The sequence below is a fragment of the Brassica napus genome, chromosome C7, assembly GCF_020379485.1.
Source record: "Brassica napus cultivar Da-Ae chromosome C7, Da-Ae, whole genome shotgun sequence".
Lineage (NCBI taxonomy): Eukaryota > Viridiplantae > Streptophyta > Magnoliopsida > Brassicales > Brassicaceae > Brassica > Brassica napus.
This window is the reverse complement of record NC_063450.1, coordinates 15,572,914-15,596,858: the sequence shown is the minus strand read 5'-3', so window position 1 is coordinate 15,596,858 and position 23,945 is coordinate 15,572,914. Positions and strand designations below refer to the sequence as shown.

The 23,945-nt window shown below is 31.4% G+C and overlaps 1 protein-coding gene across 1 annotated transcript; it reads right to left on the bottom strand.

The window, feature by feature from the left end:
• Positions 1 to 10,831: 10,831 nt before the first annotated feature.
• Positions 10,832 to 15,441, bottom strand: LOC106430295 (probable pectate lyase 10). Its single transcript, XM_013871083.3, has 7 exons — positions 15,227 to 15,441; positions 15,077 to 15,136; positions 14,856 to 14,924; positions 13,083 to 13,725; positions 11,663 to 11,766; positions 11,450 to 11,588; positions 10,832 to 11,360 (listed from the first exon to the last, which is right to left on the bottom strand). The coding sequence occupies exons 1-7, from the start codon at positions 15,307 to 15,309 to the stop codon at positions 11,139 to 11,141; spliced, it is 1,320 nt and encodes a 439-aa protein (XP_013726537.1). The 5' UTR covers positions 15,310 to 15,441; the 3' UTR covers positions 10,832 to 11,138.
• Between the last annotated feature and the right edge of the window lie 8,504 nt (positions 15,442 to 23,945).

The following is a 23,945-nucleotide window of genomic DNA, read 5'->3' as shown; positions in this document are numbered from 1 at the left end:
TGACTAAAGGATTGAAACCCATAATCTTTGTTTGGCCGTATTACCGGCTGTATAGCCGGATGAATAAGGTGGCCATCAAAATCTTAATCCCATTCGACGTGCTTACCGATCCAAATCGGCCCTTATCCACATCAAAATCTCAATTCCCCTTGTTTGTTTTATAACCGAATATGTATCTTGATGGCCATTATACATATCAATTCCCTAAATCTTTTTTGCTTGATTTTTATCAATCCCCTAAACTCTAAGCAATAATCGGCTGAACCCCTAAATCCAAATCCGGCCATGATTTTTTTTTTCCGGCCATGGCCTTTTCCGGCCACAATCTTTTCAGCCATAATCTTTCAGTCAAACCCAAAGATATCAAAACTTAAATCCTAATCAATGCATATCTTTGACCATTGATGTTTTATATTCTAACTGATCAAAATTTAAAACTTTTATGATTGTTTTAAATGCATATCTTTGACTAGGTAATATTTATCAAAATATTATAACATATAGTCTTGATTTAAATAGTTTTGACATAGTCTAAAATAAATACTAAGTTGAAATCATTTGATCACATAGTTGTTTGTCAAAATTTATCTAAATCTAAACTGGCCCTGAAATCGGTTCATTATAGTTTGAACAAATGATATAAATTTATCTTGATCTAAAAACCAACCTTGAAATCTGATTTTGAGATGATTGAATTATATACTGATCATATATACATACATGATAGCATCTATTAGATCAAACATGGATTAGTAAATTGTTAGATCATACACATATCATGAACTGATCATTTCCATGCATCCGCTTGTCATATAGTTTTATTAAAACTGAGCATGCATACATATAATAGAACATTCTAATCATGGGGCATTTAAAATAAAATCTAAATTGGTTCATATTGCTTGCATCTAATTAGATTAAATCGGTTATTTTTAAAGTTAAGCATGTTTGTTTATTTTGAAAACATAAACCAGCTTTGAAACCGATTGATTGAAAATCTAATTGAATTTGTTCTAGACATATCCTGAAAATTATAAAATTTTCTTGTCTTGGTTTACCCTGTAAAAGGGGGAAGGAATCGGTTTTTGCTTTATGATCTTCGAAAACCAAATATCCTCATGCATTAGGAATCACATATAGATTGTTTAAGTCCAATGCTTAGTTCTGAAGATGCATTCAGCTATTTATTGATCCATGCATTTGCTTGATTTCATCCATCTTGCTTGATCTAATTTAATAAAATGATGATTGATCCTTATTCAAATTCTAAAGGGCCTTAATACCCTATATATATAATCAATCTAATTTGAATTATAATTAAAAGGATTACTAGATGCAATGATCAATTGATCATTCTCATACTAAGATTGCTTAAGCAAATAGATTATATGATTTGGGGGAAAGCCTTATTGAAATCATATACATTGATTTATTCTATTGCTTACATAGAATTCTGAGTGCTTGAATTACTCGTTAAATATTCAGATGTCGAGATTTGAACCCTCAGATTACTCTGCCATAAATCTCTCTGGAGATAATTACCTAGAATGGGTAAAGAATACTCTTGTTGCCCTGAGATCCAGAGGACTCGGACAATGCATCAATGAGTACAATGATATCATTGACAGTGAAAGGCATAGAGCTATAACGATTATTCGTTATCATCTCACTGAGGAATTAAGAGACCTGTATCTCCATGTTGAGGATCCTTGTGATCTTTGGTTGCAGTTAAGGAAAAGGTTCAAAAACCTGTATCTCCATGTTGAGGATCCTTGTGATCTTTGGTTACAGTTAAGGAAAAGGTTCAAACCGATATCGTGGCAAAAGGCCAACCATGAATGGGAGATCCTCAGATTCCAGGATCTTGAATCCGTGGACAAATATAATTCTGCTCTGATGGATATTGCTTATAGTCTTGAACTATGTGGTGAAAGGATAACACATTATTCTTTATTATATAAGACCTACTCCACATTCCATCCAAAGGATGTGCTGTTGCTACACACGGCTAAGAAGTTCACCACTTATAATGACCTTTTGTCATATCTTTTGGCTTCTAAACAAAGAAAGCAGAAAATCAAAGATACCATCAACATATTTGACAAACTTCAGAAAAGATACATTGAGCTAAAGAATAATGAGATGAGGCCTCCTATAGCTGATGAAGCTGAAGTTGAGCGCCATATGGCAACACATGCATTGTGAAAGCCATATTATATAATTGTCTTTTGACATTCTCATTTTCATGTTTCCTGAGTTTATGTTTCATGAATTGCTTTGATACTTTGCTTTATACATGACTTCATTAATAAAATGAATTACTTTGAGTTCATCATTATCTTATTCAAACTGTTGTTTGGTAAAAAACTTTATCTATATGCCTTTATTGTGCCAAGATAAATATGATTGAGGATTAATACCCCAACTCACTTTTCCAAAGAGTTCAAAGAAGCCTTTGACAGATGGCACGACATGCTCTGCCATCCAGACTCAGTTATAAAAAACTCTTGAACTCAACTGGACATTCCTTGAAAGAAAGGAAAAGAAGCTCGACCAAGGCTTTGCCTAAATGGCATTATATTCACCCTATAAGGTCCATTGAATTAAGAAGAAAAAATGGTTTCCAACAATGGACAAAAGGGAATAAGAGTACCTAAATTAAAATCGCCTAAGTGGTCGAGACTACATTCTCTATTGATCTAGTGATCAATATGATATTAGGCAAATAGCCAGGGCAATCATGTTTGATTAACCCACGAAATTTATCACTTAGATGGCATTACCATACTTAGCCATTCGGATTATGATGCAAATATTTAAAAGGGCACAAATGTTATCCCATAAAATCTCACGTGTGTGCAATATATCTATGCACAAGGGAATTTATTGTCCCAAGCACCACGAATTTGAGTATGTTCATGAGGGGGAGTGAGGACAAATCCCATGATACATGACCATACTAAAATCCATGAAACATGGTCCACAACCATATTACATATTGGTTGAATTTGATATAAAGACCATTACCTATAAGGTTCAAATTCTAAAAGTCCATATGCTTGGGGACACCATGAGTTATAAAAGAATGAACCTGCATCATGCCATAGTAATTATATCATGCCATATAAGTGATCATAGATATTCCCACCTCAGACTGATACGGGTCATGAGTCCAGACATATATCATCTTAAGATATTATGAAAGAATCCACCACAAATATATGTGTCATCTAAGATCATGTGATATTAGAATCTCATAAAGAGGATTGAGAATATATGTTGGATATATATTATGAATATACTTTCTCCATAAGTTTAAAATAAACCTTTAGCCAAAATGGGTGATCTAATTATTGAACAAGGAACAAGGATTACATAAGGTTTATGAATCCGAATATCCAACAATGAAAGGAGAAAAGTAATAAGCTGGTATAAAGAATGATAAAGAATGGTATCTACCATCTGGTATCAACCATCAATGTCTTGGCAAAGATCCTCGGACTAGAAAATAATTTATAGACGTCCATATGCTACAATGATAGCAAAATAAAATGCCAGACACATTGACCCGAGAGAAAGAATGACTATGTCATCCCAGCTTAGCACCACACGGTTTTGATGTCTTAAAGACACAACCAAGTTGCTACAAAGTCTATATAAGATAGACCAAATAAATGTTCCAAATAAAGTTCCATAAATTCTAAGGAACCTCGGAAAGAAAGAAAGGTGCATGAGATAAAATCCGAGTTTTATTAAAGGAAACCATTCCAGACATTGAGATATAAGGCTGGCAAAACAACTAGGTACCATACCATATAGCTTGGGACGCCAAGTTATAAGGTTATTAAGGTCCTAGATAATGAAATCTCAAATTGATTTATACCATGTCTGGAACTAAAAGGAACTATATATATATAAGTGCGTCGACACATACATTCATAGAAAATGCGCAAGTATGTAGCACATGAGTACAAAGATATGTATCGAGGATCATAAACCCACACAAGAGTACTCATAATGAATAATGAAAGAAACGTGGGGTTTAAAGTGATATATAAAAGGCGTATTGTATTGGCCATGAATATGTAAACGCCATATGATGCCCAGTGAATATATAAATCCTGAAAGAAGGATAAATCATGAGACAGACCGGGAAGGTCTATATAATCCAATGTGGTGGATACTACTACATATTTCACTACATATGATTTCTGGAAGAAATTCAAAAGATGTAGTATGCTATATATGACTCACTGGATGATGATGATAATATTATTGGTACCAAAAGGTTTACCAAACGGTATTGAGCTCAGAATCAAAAGATGAGAAAAGAAGTTCTCTTGAACAGCATTTTCCTAAAAGTTGTTCATGGACTGAATTAAATTACTACATGTAAGCAAGTGAAGAGTTCTATAAGAACAATTCAAATCAGTCCATAGAGGAATTTTAAATTCCTTGTGTTTTATACTAACCAGCCTAAGATAGGTTAAATAGTTATTCATTAAACCTTAGAAAAGGTTATAGACCATCACCACAAATTAGCCAAATTTTGGTAATACTTATGGTTGGTCGAATTCTCAGCATGAACCAACCAAGCTGTGGTATGAATGAATAAGCTATCATAAAGATAAGCTATTAGATCGAAGTTCATCTTTGAACAAAAGGTATAGGACCACATTATGCGTCCATATGCGACCCAACGGGTCCGACCATCATATATGAATATAATGCAGCTTGCATTGCTTAACTCAAAGATGGGTATAACAAAGGTGACCGAACCAAACATATTCTACCCATGTTCTTCTTTACCCATGAGTTGCAGAAAGCTGGAGAGGTCAACGTCCTTCAGATCCGGTCTAGTGAAAACTCAGCCGACCTCTTCACCAAATCATTGCCCTCTTGCACATTCAGGAAGTTCACGCAACAAGATTGGCACGCGTAGACTCAAGGACCTTCAGTGATGTCCAAATCAGGGGGAGTAATGTGTGTTGTACTCTTTTTTCTTTCTCTGGTTTCCCTTTTTACCACATTGGGTTTTGGGTTTTCCGGAAGAGGTTTTAATGAGCCAACATTAGCATGTTACAAACCCTATATGGTTATGGCATCCAAGGGGGAGTGTTATGAATCATGATGTGGATTGTCCATAACCTAGACCATACAAGTTCAAGACTAGAGTCCATTGGGGGTTTACATCCAGCCACATGGAAGACCCATTCAACCTTAGTCTTTATGAGTTTGACCATGTCATTATGTAAAGTATCTTTGTAATCAATTCTCCCTTTGACACCACTATATATAGTGGTGTAAGCAATAAGAAATATACAATACATTCTCACAAATCTTTTCTCAAATCTTAACACAAATAAATTTTAACATGAATATTTTTTCATGATCCAGTTTGCCTCGTTCTTCTGATGAGTTGAGTTTCTCATAATAAAAGATTAATTTGTAAATAATTGTTTAATGCATAATCTATAAACATTGTATTCATTTTTAGTTGTGTTTCACTTGTATGATTTTATTATTTTTCTGTTTAGATATCAATTTTTTCACAAGATCTAATCAACCACACAAGTAAAACCACCATAAGCTAAAACAATAACTAACACACATGTAATAAGAAGAAAATCTATTAAAAAATTCCTAAGAAGTTTCAAGAGTAAAACTAATCACAAATTTTTGCAATAAGTTTCAAATGTATAATTATAGCACATTAACTTTTGAAATTCATCCAAGACCATTAATATTTTACTAACATAAACTGTAAAATAATTAAATCTTGAAGAAAATATGATGAATAATAGACAAATGCACTTTTAATAGAATTTATGACGTAAACTTCAACTGCAGTCTACATTTGTATATTTACAAAGACGTCTACATTTATTATCTAACATATAGTCAAACAAAAAATTTGTAGTGTACTTGGCGATGGCTTGATACACAAAAGCGTATAAAGTGTGTCTTAGATAACTTGATCAAGTTCCGCACTTATCGATAATTTGTGACATGCATAAGAAGAGTATTCGCCTACTCGGAGTCATTTGTTGTAAAATGACGTCTGGTAAGGAATATGTTAGTACCATCTTCTCAATTATCTTGTACCAAGATCATAATCTTGTTATACCATTTCAAGAATTTCACCATGTCTGCGACTATCATGCACAAAGAACATTTTTCCTCCTTTCCGATTATTGACCACAAACTCCCACAAAGAGCCTTTCACCACCCATTCTCCGTATACAACATGTAACATAGCTATTTCCGGAAAAACAAAATACAGTTTACATAATTAGCAGAGAAAAATTTCATGTTTCATAGAACTATAAAGATAGACTCACAAATACGTCTACAATTAGTAGCTAAAAACATAGTCAAATCAAAAGTATTATACTTTCATAATTATAACAAATTTTGTTTTCAAAATCACTCGAACCCATTAGGATTAACTAATACACACTATCAAACAAAAAAAATCTTGAAAAAATTAATAAATAGTACACAAATTCACTTTTAATATATTTTTCAATGTAGACGTTCTTTTCAATTTACTAATGTAGACTACCAAATATGTCTACTCTTTGGGTTAGTTTTTGCAATTGAAAATTTTACGGGTTACTTTCTATATTTGAAAAAAATTGTGATTTTATACATGTAGACTTCCATTTCAGTCTACACTTCAAAAATGATAGTTTTTTCAATTGACCAAAATTTACCCAGGATTTGACTTTCGGAAATAGACTTCATATGCAGTCTACATTTTTAATTTTTTTTAAAGAAGTTAGTTTTGCAATTGACCAAGTTTGACTTTCTACGAGTAAATGGAAACGAGCATCTACATATATTTAGACTTCGTTTGAAGTCTACTCTCAAATCCGACAGGTTAGTTTTGCATTTGACCAAAATAAAATAATAGTCTTCACATGCAGTCTACCTTTTTTTCTAAGATAAGAAGACTACACATGAAGTCTACAATTTAATAATTTTTTAATAAATTTTAAAAAAAATTAAAATTTTTAGTCAAACACAAAACTTAGCTATTCTACGAAGTCAAAGTTTTGGTCAAATGTAAAACTGACCTTTTGCAAACTTCTCAGGCAGTCTATACTTCGAAGACTTCCATTGAAATTTACATTAAAAAGTCAAAAGTTTGGTCAAATGCAAAACTAACATCTTTTACGTAGACGTCTTAGTAAGTCTACCAAAATATTTCTTTTTTGTTGTTAAAGGTAAAGACGAAGACTGCGGTACAAAAAAAAAAATTGTTTGGTCAATTGCAAAACTGACTTGTGCGTTGACAAGTAGACTGCATCGTACGTCTGCATATAGGCGTCGACATACAAAACAGTCTATTATCTCGACGATCTAAAAATGACGAAAACCATGTAAATAGTTATCTTTTCTGGTGTAAAGCTCGTTTCCAACCTTCTCAACTGTCCAAACTCCAAATATGAACAAAAATAGCTGCCTTTGACGATTCACTAATGAATAAACTCGAAAATATGAAGATTTTGCCAATGAATATAAAAGTTACGAGAGTTTTTTATACGAAAATGTAGAGGAAATGAAGATTTGTTGGTTTAGAATGAGAAAAAAAAAAGTGGTTGAAAATTGAATTCTAGAGCTTTAAGAACTCAAAAATGGTGGTTCATGATGGTTGAAAAAATGATGATAATAACATTCTTGTAAATAAGAAGAAATGGTGTAGGTGTATTTGTTTTTTTTTTGTGAATTTTGAAACTAATAAAAAATTAAATAATAATGGCAATTTTGTAAGTAATTCAAAAACATAGGGATAGTATAGAAAATTTATTGATAAATAGTAATGACAAAAAAAAAGATGTTGGTTTTGAGTTTGACTTGAAAATATGGGTTAGTTTTGAAAAACTCCCAAAACATTATCTTAAATATTCTTCACGTTATTTTTTTTTCTTTTTGGTTTTTTTCTTAGTTTGAAAATACACACAAACTTAGTTTCAACTGGCTTTTGATTGGGTTCTGCAGTAGGATCCTGGGATTTTAGAACCGTCGCACCAGAGAAAGTATTTTGAATTAAAAAAGTATATCTACTCTTTAAATTTATCATCATTTTTCTATTCTTTGGTATAATTTTATTATTTTAATTCTTTACAATATTTGTGGTTTACATATATGATCAGCCGCGCCTTGCGCGGGATGAGGAAACTTAAAGAAATTATAAGTTTAAATATATAGATATTAGAAATGTAAAAGTCATAGACACAAATATTACATGTTATTTATGTGAAGGGATTCAACGAAATTGTGGATATGTAATAAAGTAAGCTTCAAAGTTTTTTAAAACTTGTGTTATTTGTTTTGTGTGATTAAAGTATAGTTCGTGAAAATGAATCTATAAGAGTAAACAAAAACTTATGTAAAATTAATTATGAAATAAAGATAAAACAAAATATATGCAATATAATTTGCTTTCAGAAAATAAAATATGAATATAAGATAAAACGAAACATAAGCGATAAAATAAAATAAAATGTGAAAGCATATCCAATATAATAAGGAAACAAAATAAATAAAAAAACTAAGAAAACTACGACTGTTATGAAAAGTGTCTTCAAAACTCTTCGTTTACAATCTTATAAAGTCTGCCATTGGTGTACTTCTGGTTTTGTTAATGATGATTCAAAAAGAGTGATGTGGTGAGGAGTTGTGTTGCAGACACTGCATATTTATATAGAGTTTTAATGATGAAAACAAATAGCCAAAATTATAGTAACAAATATTTACTAATTAATATTTCCATACTCGCCGTACAGTTTACTTTAAAACTGGTCTTTTCACATGTTGTTTTAAAAAACACAGCTCTCAAATTAGGCAAAATTTGGATCTTGAATCGTACATGAAAACGTGTTTCTCAACGACTATAATTGAGGTAAAGTACTTGATGGTTTTAAAAATTCATTTAGTGAAGATTATGAATTGATTATAAACTTGATAAATAGTATTGTACAATAAGGTTTGCATTATGGCGAAAGAGAATATTCAGTATCCGTATTCTTAGGTAATCTCAAATAAATTTAATTTGTAAAATAAGGAAATCTGAGGAAATAAAGTTAGCCGATGGCATTAATATGTTTGTAGTATATGACCAAATATTCACATTCCCTATAACTTATTAAATTACAAATATTTATTCTAGAAATAAGGAATTAATTCAAACCATATAGAAATAGCTTAAATTTGGGACGTATAAAATAAGGAAATCTGAGGAAGTAAACCTTGTCAATCTAAGCATTAAACTGTTTGTAGACCAAGGGAAAAATATTGACATGATTTTCAAAATCATTAGAAGAAAATCAATTATGAATTGATTCCACACTTAACTCCAAAATTTAAGATCTAATTGATACGTTTGTAAAATCTAAACTGGCCAAATCCTTGATTTTCTTCCGATGATTTTGATAATTAATAATTTGATTGTATCAATTATGCATTGTTTACGGAAATGATAATTAATCATCGGAAGAAAGACATAATCAAATATTATGAATTGTTTACGGAAATTTAGTGTATTTTCCTAAATTACTGTCGATTTTAAATGTTTTTCTAACTAAGATTAATAATTTTGAACATATTTGTAGTTTCAAATATTGCATAGTTTTATGATTGGTAGAAATATTGCATTGATTTATGCATAATTTGATCATGATCTTCAAAGTATTAAAATATTAAAAAAAAACAAATTGATTTTAAAGAATTCTTAGTTTAATATTGTTCACTTCATAGCTTTGTAATAAATATTTTTAAAAGCAATATATTACATGTTTGAGAATTCTTTTTCGAATCTGATGCACTTAGTCTGTCACAAAATCAGACGATCTCTTCAACGAATATCTGTCACAATATTTTGAAAAAAGTATTGAATTGAATATTGTTCATTTCATAAATCTGTTATATATATTTTTAAAAGCAATATATGATCAGTTCAGCAATTCATCTTCATACTCATAACTAAACGATGTGTTCATCTGCTGCATGGTGCACTCATAATGTTTTTACTCAAACCGGTTAAGTTTGACCGCTTTAACTACATCAGTCATATATATAGGCGAGTTATATTACATGTTCGAACATTATTATAAGTTTTATTTTAATGAATAATGGCAGCGTATATAATTAGTCTAGTGAGAAGAGAGTTTTTAAATATGGTGTGAGAATGATTCTAGAGTTGCCACATAAGTAATGGTAATTTTGATAATAACACATGAACTCAAGGTTTTCTAAAATAATATAAAAGGGATTCTATCAATCTTGGGGATAGTGGGTAAGAACCCCGGGAAAGAGTACAGTAGCGAGTATGTGGATCTGCCTTCTCTGGCTAAATCTGCGGTGTTGGAGGAGACGACAATGGAGATTTCTGACTTCGAGGCATTGAAAGGAATCAGGAGTCCAATAGAAGAAGGTTTGGTATATAGAATATAAAATATGGTTGCAATATTGTACTTACAAAAGATGCATATTCATTAATTCATGCATGGCATATTGTGCGTTGAAGCTAGCAATGGGATGTTGTTGTGCTCCTGTTACAATATGGTTAAACCCGCCATGGAACTTTGGAAGAGGTTGTGAACCACTGGAGGTGAACATGCTGAGAAATAAATCATCTTTGTACAGCCCGACAGAAACGAGGAGTTGACAGCGCGATACCGTTCCGAGTTCAATTTCTGTTATACTAATCTTTTTGTAATTCCCCACTTTAGTTGGCTATTTTCATTTATTTCATAAGAAATAAACCCTTCTGATTTGATTTTGGGTTTATCTAAGATTGCTCAATGAGAATGGTGTACAAACGCAGTTATAAAAGGCATTACATTGGTAGAAGAATATATGATACAAGGATGATACACCAAAAGAGTAATAAGGAAGAAGAAGAATGCACTGTACTACAATAGGAAATCGAACAACACTGTGGCTCATGAAAGCCGGCCCAGGTTGACGAGTAGATATGGATAGGAAGGACACTAATATGGTAAAATGAAGAGAAAAGGACACAGTGAAAAGGTAAAAAACGGGAGCAAAGAAAACAAGTTATATTTCTTCTTTGTTTCCCTTAGCTATTCAGATATCTTCTTAGGTCTTGGCTTTGAGGGTTATAGAATTAGCTAACACCGCATACCAATCCTGCATTTGAGGGCACCAGAACTGTAGGTAAGCATACTTACAACGGAAGATGGTTTAGCTCCCAAGCTAGAAGCTCTGGCATAGCTTGCAGGAGTAGCAGCTCCAGATCTAGTGAAGTAAGCACCATTGAGCATTAAGTCTCCCTGCGATCTCCAGTTCCATTGCTTCCATTCTCCTTGCCATGAACCTACCCTCTTTGTCACCTGTCAGAAAAATATAACATTCAGATATGTCCTACTTCACAAAGGTGTGTCTATACACATGATCAAGTGTAGTAAGCTTAGTTGTATACCTCTTTGGCAAAAGGGTTTGCTGGGGCAAGGAACCGATTGCCTTGGCTGTTGATGGTTGGGTTAGCACTTCCACCAATCGCATACATTACCCAGTGTGTGTAATCATTGTTTACAACATGGAAATAACCGTGCCTACACCTGAATAAACACACAAGAGTCAGCACTCCTGATTTCTGATTCAAACAACCAGAAGGAAAAAAGGGAGTAAGAACCTTGGCATTCTCTGTATAAGCCCCTCTCCAAAATGATTGTATGCTATTGTCACTTGCATCACCTTGTCTCTTGTGTATGAATCACTGTGTCCCATCAACATAACCTGCATTCCAAATCAAGAAAATTAATTTAAAGTCTTGATGTTCATAAAAAAATGAATGTTATTGTAACAACCCGCCCCGTGGGACCCAGGCTGACAGCGCTGCAGCGCACCGACCCCAACCCCTCCATTATGGGAACTACCTGCCCCATAATTAGGTTGTTGGTGAGATTCGAACCCCCGACCTCACCCTTTAACAGCCTTCCCACAAGACAAGCTGTCACCAATTGACCTGCAGATCAATTGGTGACAGCTTGTCTTGCAGCGCACCGACCCCAACCCCTCCATTATGGGAACTACCTGCCCCATAATTAGGTTGTTGGTGAGATTCGAACCCCCGACCTCACCCTTTAACAGCCTTCCCACAAGACAAGCTGTCACCAATTGACCTGCAGATCAATTGGTGACAGCTTGTCTTGTGGGAAGGTTGTTAAAGGGTGAGGTCGGGGGTTCGAATCTCACCAACAACCTAATTATGGGGCAGGTAGTTCCCATAATGGAGGGGTTGGGGTCGGTGCGCTGCAGCGCTGTGAGCCTGGGTCCCACGGGACGGGTTGTCATAGTTATTAAAGCTGTATTTCTCTGTAGTATTAAGCTATGATCAAACTAAAAAAAATATCTCTTTTAACACAACCTAACTTGTAAAACTATACTAATTTGACAGCTAAGTATGAAGTTTTGACTCCAACCCACCTCAAAAGGTTTGAAGTTTAAATGATTTCACAACAAATTTAGCACCATTTCCAATATCAGTTTAGGTATATCCAATTTGGTAATGTAAGGCCGAACCTAATCGATAACCGATTTTTTTACATTTACCGGATTAAACCGAGCTCTTAGTGAAACTTGAACTGAAAACAAATCCAAATTTCAAACCAAACTAACCTGATTTAATTGAAGGTACCAAAATTTTTGACTAAATTAAGCTAGAACTTGAACTAAAAATCAAAAACTGGTTCATTTTGGTAAAATTATTAAAAACCGAACTATCCATTATCAAACCGAACCAAGTTTTCTTTTAGGCTCAACTTGGGAAAAGTTTTGTGCGAACCGAACAAACCTAAAGCCAAATTTCAAACCAAACTAACCTGATTTATTGAAATTATCAAAAAAAATTGACTAAATTAAGCTAGAACTTGAACTAAAAATTGAAAACTTTGGTTCATTTTGGTAAATTTATTAAAAACCGAACTACCGATTATCAAACTGAACCAAGTTTTTGTTAGGCTCAACTTGGCAAAGATTTTGTGCGAGCCAAAAGCCAAACCACCAAAACCAAACTCGTTCTGTAAGGCAATATAATGAGCAATGAAACGAACCTCGTTGTGATGAGTGAGATAGTTATTGGAGATGGTAATGGCTGTAGATCCCATAATCGCATCAATCAACCCATCAGCACAATTAGACAAAGAATTATGATCAATCCAAATTTGACTCGACCCGAATATCGAAATCGCGTCACCGTCCGCCATCGTCCTCCACCCGTAATGCGACGGAGAGCTTCTCACCATAGCGTTACCCGTCCGTCTACAATCATGGATGTTAATCCCATGGATGATGATGTTCGTCACATACTGGATCGTGATACACGCGCCTCCCGCGATCGCGACGTTCGCGCCTCTTCCGTCGATGGTCTTGAAGCTGTTCATGATCAGCTCCTGTTTCAGGGTGATCACCATGTCGCGTTTGAATACGATCCATAACGGACGGTCCTGGATCACGGCGTGACGGAGCGTTCCCGGTCTCGGGTTAATCGCGTCGTTGTCCGATGGATCTGTGACGACGTAGTAACGACCGTCGCGTCCTCCGACGGCGTTGCGGCCGAAACCGATGGCGCAGTTGGCGAGACGCTTGCGACGGAGGTGCCAGTTCCGATCACATCGCCAGCAATCGTCGATTGGGTTTCCGGTGGCGCATGAGAAGAATCCTAGCTTCCTCCGCTCCGTGCTGTTCCTTATCGTCCTGCCCGCGAAAATCAAATTCACTCAACTAATTATATTTACAGAAAGAGTGCTGTAACTTTAATAATTATTAAATCAACCCCGCAGAGTTTTGGGTAGATTGAAAAGCCCATAGATTCAACAAGATCACGTGTGAGAAGGACCAAAGAAGAAGAGGGACCCATGTGGTGTAATAAATGTGACTGCATATTAATATACGAAATCATATAACTTGTGATACGGACTATACGGAAAACTTTTGATCATTCTTTAAAAAAGAAAATTCTATTTATGTGATGGCCTAAATAAATGTGAAGCCTCTACAATATGAAATATATGCATATATTTAATTATATGTTTACGTCGGTGGAAAGTAGCGGCGACAGAGGCGATTTAAATGGCGATCACGGCGTGTCTGTGTCACATATATATATAGCTGTAAGAACTTGTGGCCCATCAAGAGATTTTCTAAATTCAGTATACAGAGATAACATTTACGGGAAAAACTTTTAAATTTTATGAAAGGAAATTATGGGTGTGTATGTATGTATAATAATATGTAAGGAATAAGGTAATCATATTTTTTTCAAGATTTTATAATATAATGTGATATATTATATTTCTCAGAAGACAAAATACAACTACAAATCATTTATCTAGAACTGATCGATCTCTTTGTAAGATTTTTTTATTTTATTAGTCGGTCTATTTTGGTTCAATTACTCGCTTGATTAACATATTCGTTTTTTGTCGTAATAGAAAACTTTTTTTTGGGAATAACATAATACTTTTTTTGATCAACATAATACTATATGAAATGGCCAGAGCGTGGAAATATATACAATAAAAAGGTCCAACTCATCAGTAATTGAAATACATTCTATTTTTTTTTTCAGATAAGATATTTCGTCTGTTTTCTAAAAATAATTGTTTTATCTTTTACATATATTTAAAACATTAATTAATTTAAATAATTTTAAACTGACAGTAATCAATAAGTATAGTAAATTTAAAAGCTTACAGTTTATTATTATTGAATTATTATGAAAACGCAAAACTAATATTTTTAGAAAATGTAGAATATTATCTTGGAATGAATATTAATTTTTTAAATGCTTTGAAGATCTACGAAGCAGTTTAAGAGTATCTTACATATCGACCAACGCAGCTACTTCTTCTGGGTTTTCAACGGCGTGTTCATTCCATGCACCGTCACTTAACCTGAGAAACAGCCAAACAGATCATTCAAAACGACGCCATATAAACATTACTTAACCATCCTAATTGATCAAATCTGGATGGATGAGAATGAACAAGAAGTAAAAAAAAATCAGTTCAAAAAAAAAAAAAAAAACAAGAAGTAAAAAACTCACTTATCAGCCGTTGATGAATTAGTCAGGCTCTGAGACTTAAGCTCCTCTGTTTCGTGAGCTCTGTTACAAAAAGATGCAGAGATAACAAGTTACGTCTAAGCTTTCACTAAGAACGAATTAGTAAAAGTATTTGAGAATCTCTGAGCTTACCTTGTCGATGCATTTACACAGAGAAAGAATGCAAGAACAAGTAAACTTGCTGAGAGAGCTAAGAGACTTCTCGAGACCGCCATTGTTGAATATATTGAAGCTCTCTCTCCTTTGTGTATGATGAAGAGGAAAGGAGTAGAGAGAGATATGTAACTTGGACAAGCTGAAGATTACAATATGCTTATATATAGGCAAGCAACGAAGGTGGGAAGAAGGCGCTTAACTCCGTTAAACTATTATATTGCTCGACGTTAGGATATCTGTTACGGCGGGAACATATTATTTAACGCCGTCTTCCATATGTTGTCTTCCGTGATATTAGGTTGACTTTAAAATTAAAACATTATTTACAGCCTTAACCTTCATATTTTTGGTTGGTAAATTACCACTTTGCAGTTCCTTCTGACCAAATCCCCTATATATTATTTGTGAAACATTACAACTTCTTTTTGTACCCACGTGTCATTACTAGGATGATTCTTAGAATTATTAGAGAAATATGTTGGTCCATCTAATTATATAATAAGTTTTTTATTAAACTAACCATAAATTCAATATTAATGTCATTTATTATTTCTTTAAATAAAAATTACGGAATTGCCTAATGTGGCTAAAGTATATATGACAATTAATGATTTTGAATAATAAATATCTGATAAAAAAATAATGTATCTTCTATCAAATTTGTTTAATTTTAAACTATTAAAATAATTTAAAAAAATCACAATAACCATATTATAAAAAATTTAGATTTTTCTGTATATGTTATATTTTGAATTTTAAAAAATGACTATAAATTACTAAAACTGTTAAAAGTCTCACATTCAAATTTTGCGATCCATGGTTTAAAATTTTTGTTATGACAAAATAAAAATGATTACAAAATCATATAAATAAAAGTCTAACTTAATTAATCATTAAAATTTAAAATATAAATGTATATATATCATTCTAAATTAAACTATAAACCATATTGAATAAATAAATATTTTAATTTCAAAATTTACTTTGAATAATTATTTTTGATAAAAGTTTTGAACTAACATTGATAATTTTTTTAAATTATAAATTACTAAAATTATTAATCCCACAATGAAAATTTTGTTATCAGTAATTTAAAGTTTTTGCTATTAAAGATACACATGATCAAAAAAACATATGAGTAGAAAGCATCATTTAATAGACATTAATATTAAAAATATAATATGTATGTTAATATCATTTAAATTTAATTACATATCCTATCAAATTTTTTAAAAAATTGTTTAGATTAATAAATTTGATTTATACATTCGCACTAATTTAATTATATATGTAATAGTTACTGAGTTTTAATTATTCAATATATATTTATTATTTCATAATATGTAAGAACATATAATACATAAAATAATTTTTATATATAATGTTTATCCCGCGCAAGGCGCGGGTCTTAATCTAGTTGTATATACTTCTCGATAATCTAAAGTATTTTTTGTTAGAGTGCATATTTTGTAATAGTTATTTTAATACTCCCTAGTTTTCTACCGTTGTAATCATATTTACATATATTTTCAGTTAATTTCTTAGAAAAATGTACCCTTGCTAACTGTTCGTGGTTTAAAAAAATACACAAAACTCTATAAATTAATGTCAAAGCTATATTATAATAGTTGGGTTTTTCTCACTCCTAAAAATGTCCACCTCAGCATTTCATTTATTTTGTTGGGACTCATCTTTATACTTTTGTTTTATATTATCTATTCGTAAAAACTTACAATAAATATCACTTAGTGCAACGGTTTACATATCTTTAAAAAGGCTAACAACCCGAGTTCGAATAGAAACCATGAGAGTTTTGGATGTTTTTATGATTATGTTTAATTAAAGACAATTATGACTTTTACAAGTCGTCTTCCTCTTAGACATTTAGGTTTTCTACAATATTGACTCTGACGGCTCATAATTTTTCACGAGTTATACATCAATTTCTTCGTTTTTTGCCATTTTCATGAATACATCATGAATCTTTATATATACTACTCGATTATAGGATGAAACGAGTAAAAATTAATTTTTTTAAGAATCCCAATTTTCGGACCGAATCAGTCTAAATCTCACCGTTGGTGCCCGAGTTACGTTTTCCGGTTATTTTTATGGCCATCGGTGGTGAGTTTTCGAACATGGCTATGTAATGAATTAATGGTTGTTGGGTCATTTCAATTATCTCGCAACCTATCGCACCCAGTTTCTACATAAGCCTTAAAAGGTAAAAGCTGATGCGTCAGACAGACCCAAAAAAGTCTCCTAATCGTCTATTCTTTTTCACCATTTCTAAGCTAGGGCCTAGGGTTCTCCCACTTCGTCGCTTAACTCTCACCTCCGATGATAAACCATTACACTCTAAATCGATCTATTCAGTGTCGTGTATCATTGAAACTCTTTAAATTGATAGAATTTCATAGTCCTACTGAAAACTTGATTAATATAATTTTTCTTTGTTGTTTGTTCTACTTTTCGAAATTGTCCACTAAGACATGTACGCCATGGAGGGATTTACTAATTTCCCAGACTTCAAATCCGAATTATAACACATAGATAGTTTCGAGGAGGAGGTGAACAAAATCATTTACACAGCCGACAACTACATGAACAACCATGAAAAAGAAACACAGCTTCTTGGACGGACTAAGAGAGTTTGCATAGACTTGAGAGGAGCTCATGGAGATTCATTTTTTATTTCTGTTAAAACATCTCGCTTGACCATATTTATAGGGTTATGTATATTCGCTTGCTCTATGTCTAATAAAAAGTTTCACTATTGTTTGGAATTTCTAAACTGTGGTAGATAATTATTTTCTTATACTTGCACAATTTGCGGATTTACTGGATAGCTAATGAGGATGACAATTAGTCAGCATATCATATGTTGAATTTCAGCGGATATGTGGGTCTCTGTCCGACATATTCGTGGAAAAAATGTTGCTAGATGTCGAATTCATGAAGATAAATCAGAAACTCTTTTAGACGTCCACACATAAGATATGAAATATCAACACATAAGAAATCACCGGTTATTCTCATATCAACCTAATCAATCTATTATAATATAGATTATATACAACACGGAAAAACAAAAGTTAAAAAAAAAAAACAAAAATCCCGTACATAAGACTACACAATGCATCAATAACGTACCCGACTTATGTTATAAGAATTTATTAGTTTTTAGTTTTATTAGTTTTTAAAAAATATTTATAGATTTATATTTTATAAACTTATTTTAAAAGGAAAAATGTTTTAATTCAAAATATATCGATTAAATTTATATATTTAAATCTCATGTATTTCTATCAGAACATTTTATATATTTTATACTTCTTGAATATGTGTAACTGAATACAAACACTTTTTATGTAATTCAATAGTATAACAAAAAAATTTAAAACTAAATATAAATTTCAAAATAAAATCCATTTATTAAAAAATTTAAATTAAATTGTTTTTATTATGTTTATATAAATTTTATACATAGTAATTATTAATCATGGTTTTAATGATATATATATATATATATATTTGAGAGTTTTTAAAATATTATCATCTTCTTATTTTATCGATTTTTGTACTAGTACAACTTAGAAACAAATTTCTTTATTAATCAAATATTAATTTGCAGAGTTTATATTGTACTTTATATCATTTAGATATGCATCATACTATCAAAATATTAATCAACTATGAGACATAAATATTTAGTAACATGGAGTCTTTTCTAGATCAGTTTGTTCTTGATAATAGTATATTTATAATCAAATCTAGCTTCGACAAAAATTGATTGGCCATTTTTAATACTTTTCTCATCGTGTTTTGTGTTTTGAAAAAAAAACTTAATTCATTTTTTTTGAGAAAAAAACACACAAAAGCATTGTGTAAAAGCGTACATCATATTTTATAGTTGTTTAATATTTATGGTTAGTAGTTTAGTTTCAAACAAAAAACCACATGCAAAATATATTTTCGTTCATTTTCATATCCTTTAAAACATTAATTAAAACCCAAAACTTTTTCTAAGATCAGTGATAAGTTGATCTAGTGGTTAAGTTTCTTGGTTAACAAAAACGTATAAACCTTGAGATCACCGATTCTGTTCACATTGGAAAGAGTATATTTTTATTGTTAAATATATGGTTTCAGTCTTGTCTTACGAGATGTATAAGTTTTTTTTTTAGGTCTAAATGTTTAAATTTATACCAAAGCTTTTCTTTGTTACAGAAATTACAAAGATAGACTAGGGGTAAAGAAATGAAAAATAAAACTAAACAAAGTAGAAGGGAAAGGAGAAAGCAACCTAATGACCTAGAAGATCATATACAAATTTCCCTAGCTAACTGGATAGAGAAGAGGAAAGAGCTGGACAATGAGAAGAGGTGTATAAGTTCACGAGTCCAAAACCTCTTTATCATAAAAATGTCATTTAGAATGATTAAAATGACAATAATAATCGAAATTACAGTGAACAACTTGGAATGTACGTTTTGCAATCCTAAAATACAGAAAATTAATCATTGAACTACCTAATTGATATTCTTACAGAAAAAACGTAATAGATATGAATATGACGTACAATAATTCTTGATGAAAAAATTAGTCAACATAATTATAAGTTTGCTTATGCCCGTCGTTTCGGGTACTACAAAATGCATGGCAACCACGTCTAGTTTTGAAGCTTGGATATCTATATAATATGTTGAAAAAATTGATAGTTTTCATTTAAGTGGCCGAGTTGCATAAATTTGAGATTAGGTAACGTCTTATAATAAGAGTTTTGACGTCGTGGTTATGGATTATGACATGCCTGAATAAATGTATCTGCATGTTTCTAAATACAATGTACATACCCGTATTCTATATCGACGCAAAGAAAAGGGATGGTTCTCAAACTAACATAATCTCAGAGCATGTGACTGATTTGTCTACGAAAAGTCGAATTTATGTATTAGTTAAAAAGATGTGTTCAAAAAAATGTATTAGTTATAAGGTTTATAATTCGACGATGGATAGATGCAACACACGTTCTGTTGAACCGAGTTATTCTTTTTTAGGTCAAGTACTATAACTAACATCCAATATAAAAATAAAATTATATGCAACATGCCAATATCCACTTTTTTTTGTAGGAATTACAAATTAAACAAACAAATTAAAGAACAAACAAAATTTAGAGCGTTCTTATTGGAGCATAGTTTTACGATTAAAAGAAAAAGAAAACTTCTTTTGCAAAAAAAAAAAAAACTTTTGCAAAAAAGAAAAAGAAAACAGATTGAATTTCTAAGAAGACTTGACTCACCTGAATTTGTGTTTGTATCTTTACCCAAACAAACCGCTTACTATGTTTATATTATTTTCTAGTTGTTTACACTAAATGCTTTTTTTTTGTCAATCATTTGTTTCTTTTTCGTCAATCCATCAATTTGAAATTTTGTTAGAAAACAAAACACCATCAATTATAAGTCTATCCGAATCTATTGATATATGGTTATCCGTCATAACCATTTAGATTTATTGACTCCTCGAGAGAAGTATAAGGAAATTCTAGAGGAATTATCGATATTCACCAAAAATACACTTTTGCAAAGTTTTGGGTGAGATCAGAGTTGGTGTCAAATAAAATTTTAATTGGTTAAATCTGTTAGTGTGACTGGCTATATAATGGTTACCTACGAACCGATTATGAATAGTAAGCCCGATTTGGAAAAAGCTAGAGGAACCTGACCGGCAAAATGCAATCCATACATGGGTCGGCTATTTTACCTCGTCGTAAAAGGGTGCTTAATCCAATCCACTTTAACATTCTCCAACGCGTAACCTTTGCGCATTATTATGTTTTATCATTCTTGTGAGAGAGGAAATAATAATATAAATTTGATTTATCTTTGATTATTCATTCTGATGATTAGCAAATTATAGTATGAAAAATATAAATGCAAATTCAAGCGCAAAGAACATTGTGGCCTACACTGACGTCTCTATATATTTTCATATTATTTATCAATATATAAAACCAGCTTGACTTCTTAAAGTTTAATAGTTCACCATCATAAATCCAATGCATCAAGTATTATCACTAGCTAGGAGAATGCATCAAGTATATATATATTTCGAGCATTTTATTTGTGCGGCTGGAAAAGAAAAAACATATTATTTGTGCCCCATGTGCATTGAAACTTATTGATACATATGAGGGTTGTCTCAAATAATTTTTTCATATTAACACAAAAAGAAATAGATTATCGACTTTAAGATTTAAGAATTTCTTGAATGAAGTAGAAAAGAAGAATTTCTTGAATGAAAAAAAATCCAATGGCCACAATTAAAAGAAATATACATGGATCCTGAAAAAGAATGAAACCCAAAATTATTTTTCAGAGAGAGTACAAAAAGAGAAAAAAAAGACTAATATATGGAAATAGTGGGAAGTTTAATGAGGGCATTACTCAAGCACGTTCGGACCTTGATTTTTTTTTCAAGATTTTGACGTATACTTTGGTTTTTGTTTTTCAGATAATCACTTTATCAACCATTCTAAGGTCTTGGATAAATAATTTTCTTGTAATTCAGGAAACTGATTTTCAAAAAACAAATTCACCTTTTAAACAAAAACCAAAACCACTCCTTATAGATTTTCAACAAAATTGCTATTAGTATTTTTTTCATCAATATTACTATTTTCTTCATTTAACTTTAACAAAATATCATTTTTGTATAAGAGAAAAGTTTTCATACTTTTACACATCTCTATTATAATAATTTATAACAATGTATTTTCTAAAAATTATGATATAACACACTTATGCATTATTTCATAAATGTTTTTTATTTAATTATAAATAAGTAAAACTATTATTTTAGTTTTTAATAATATTTTCACAAAAGTTTTTTAAAATAATTTTAAATAGAGATTTTGTCTTGTTTTTGTAGGCAACTAAACTTTTTGACATCTCTCCGATCGTTTGGGTTAGAAAACTTTCTTTCGTTTTTGGTTAGAAAACTTTCTTTCGTTTTTGGTTTCTTGTCCCTGAAAGTTTGATTTATCGGGTTGTTTCTCTCCTTTTCGTCTTTAGGATATTTTAGATTTGAAGCAGCAAATGATCATTACAGTGATAGATTCTCAAGTATTTTCTCTGTTCTCAGCTAGGTTTGTGGAGAGTCTTGAAGGCGATTTTCTCCAAATCGCTTGGCAGTCAGCTCCAGCAAGTTGCTTGGTGTCAATCTTTTTCTTTTTATATATACATTGTAACAGTTTAATCTTGGCACCGCTAGCTTAGTCTGTATTGTTCTGAATTTGTAGATATTTTTATTTAGTTTTAATTGTATTTTTTTCTCATTTCTACCTGGATATAAAAACTTATAAGAGAAAAGAAAAATAAATAAATAGATAATTCAAAACCTAAAACTTAAATGTACAAAATGTTTTCAAAACATAATATTTAGAGATAAAAAGTTAAAAGGTAAAAACCAAAAGCTCAACAAAAGTATCAATCATATTTTTTTTAATATAAATTTAAAAATTTATCAAAAATATGAAACCAAAAACTCAAAAACCTAAAGTCTAAAAATTATTTTTAAAACCATTCAAGATTTAAAAAACCTAAAATATACAGAAAATAAAAAAAATTATAAATTTCAAAACCAAGATTTCAAACAAACAGAAGTCTAAAAACTAAAAGTAAAAGCCTGAAATTATACAAAAAACTTAACCCAAATCTAAAACCCGAAAGTTAAAAAAAAATAAACAAATTTAAAATTAAAAACCATAAAACACTCTAACAATCAAGACTTTGTTTTGACATTTACTTTTGGCATATAAGACCAGCCACATGTCTAGCTAGGTTATCACCGTTAATCAAGACACATGAACATTACTTCGATTAATTTTATTAGATAATCCACTTGCTTAGCTGCCAAACTTTTCATTAATTCCTTAGCTCCATGATTAAAATTAATTTTTCCGGCTAATATTTAATACGTCACACACAATTCTTTTATATTTCTATAATGTTTTTTTTTCAGAAAATTGGCTTGCCTTTTTTATTAATCTGTTGAAATGTCATAGAAGTTTTAGTAATTGGAAACTAAATATATTATAATCTCAATAACTTTTGTAAATTGTTGAGTATTCTTGTGATTCCATATGCTTATAATGGGCAATCATAACGACTCGAACCATAATCTCCTAGACCTACATAAAGCATTAAACCATCATACATTGATTATAAAAAGAGTGGTTTAAGTGAGTTTCCAATTATTATAGATTCCGAGTTTTATATTGGCAACGCTAAATTGTGGTTGATGGTAGAACTCGACACCAATATCAAGCTGTTCGATCTATGGCTACAGTCTCCTGATATATGTTTTTAAATGTGACAGTATGAAATGTATTAGCTCACTCAAACATATAATTTCATCTTGTTTGAATAACGCAACTAGAAACGCAGCACAATCGATCAGCCACTTAACTAAACTACACGATAATATAAAATAATGTAAATTGTACAGTGATCCCGAAGTGTCGCAATTGGCTTGAGTAATGAATAATGAATGGAGGAGGAAATATTGGAAGTCCATTTATTTTTAGGTAATTCAGATATTTTTCAACTAGATTATGTTTCGCGAAGTCAAAACCAATTGAGTTTTAAATAGAATTACCAAACTGAAAGTGTGGTTGTTGCAAATGCAA

What these genes read in the sequence shown, in the direction of transcription:
- LOC106430295 (XM_013871083.3), bottom strand. Translation starts at nt 15,309, where the DNA reads ATGGCGGTCTCGAGAAGTCTCTTAGCTCTCTCAGCAAGTTTACTTGTT. An exon ending in AATTCATCAACGGCTGATAA is followed by an intron (nt 14,925 to 15,076) that starts GTGAGTTTTTTA and finishes GCTGTTTCTCAG; the next exon opens with GTTAAGTGACGGTGCATGGA. An exon ending in CAAACCCTTTTGCCAAAGAG is followed by an intron (nt 11,361 to 11,449) that starts GTATACAACTAA and finishes TTTTTCTGACAG; the next exon opens with GTGACAAAGAGGGTAGGTTC.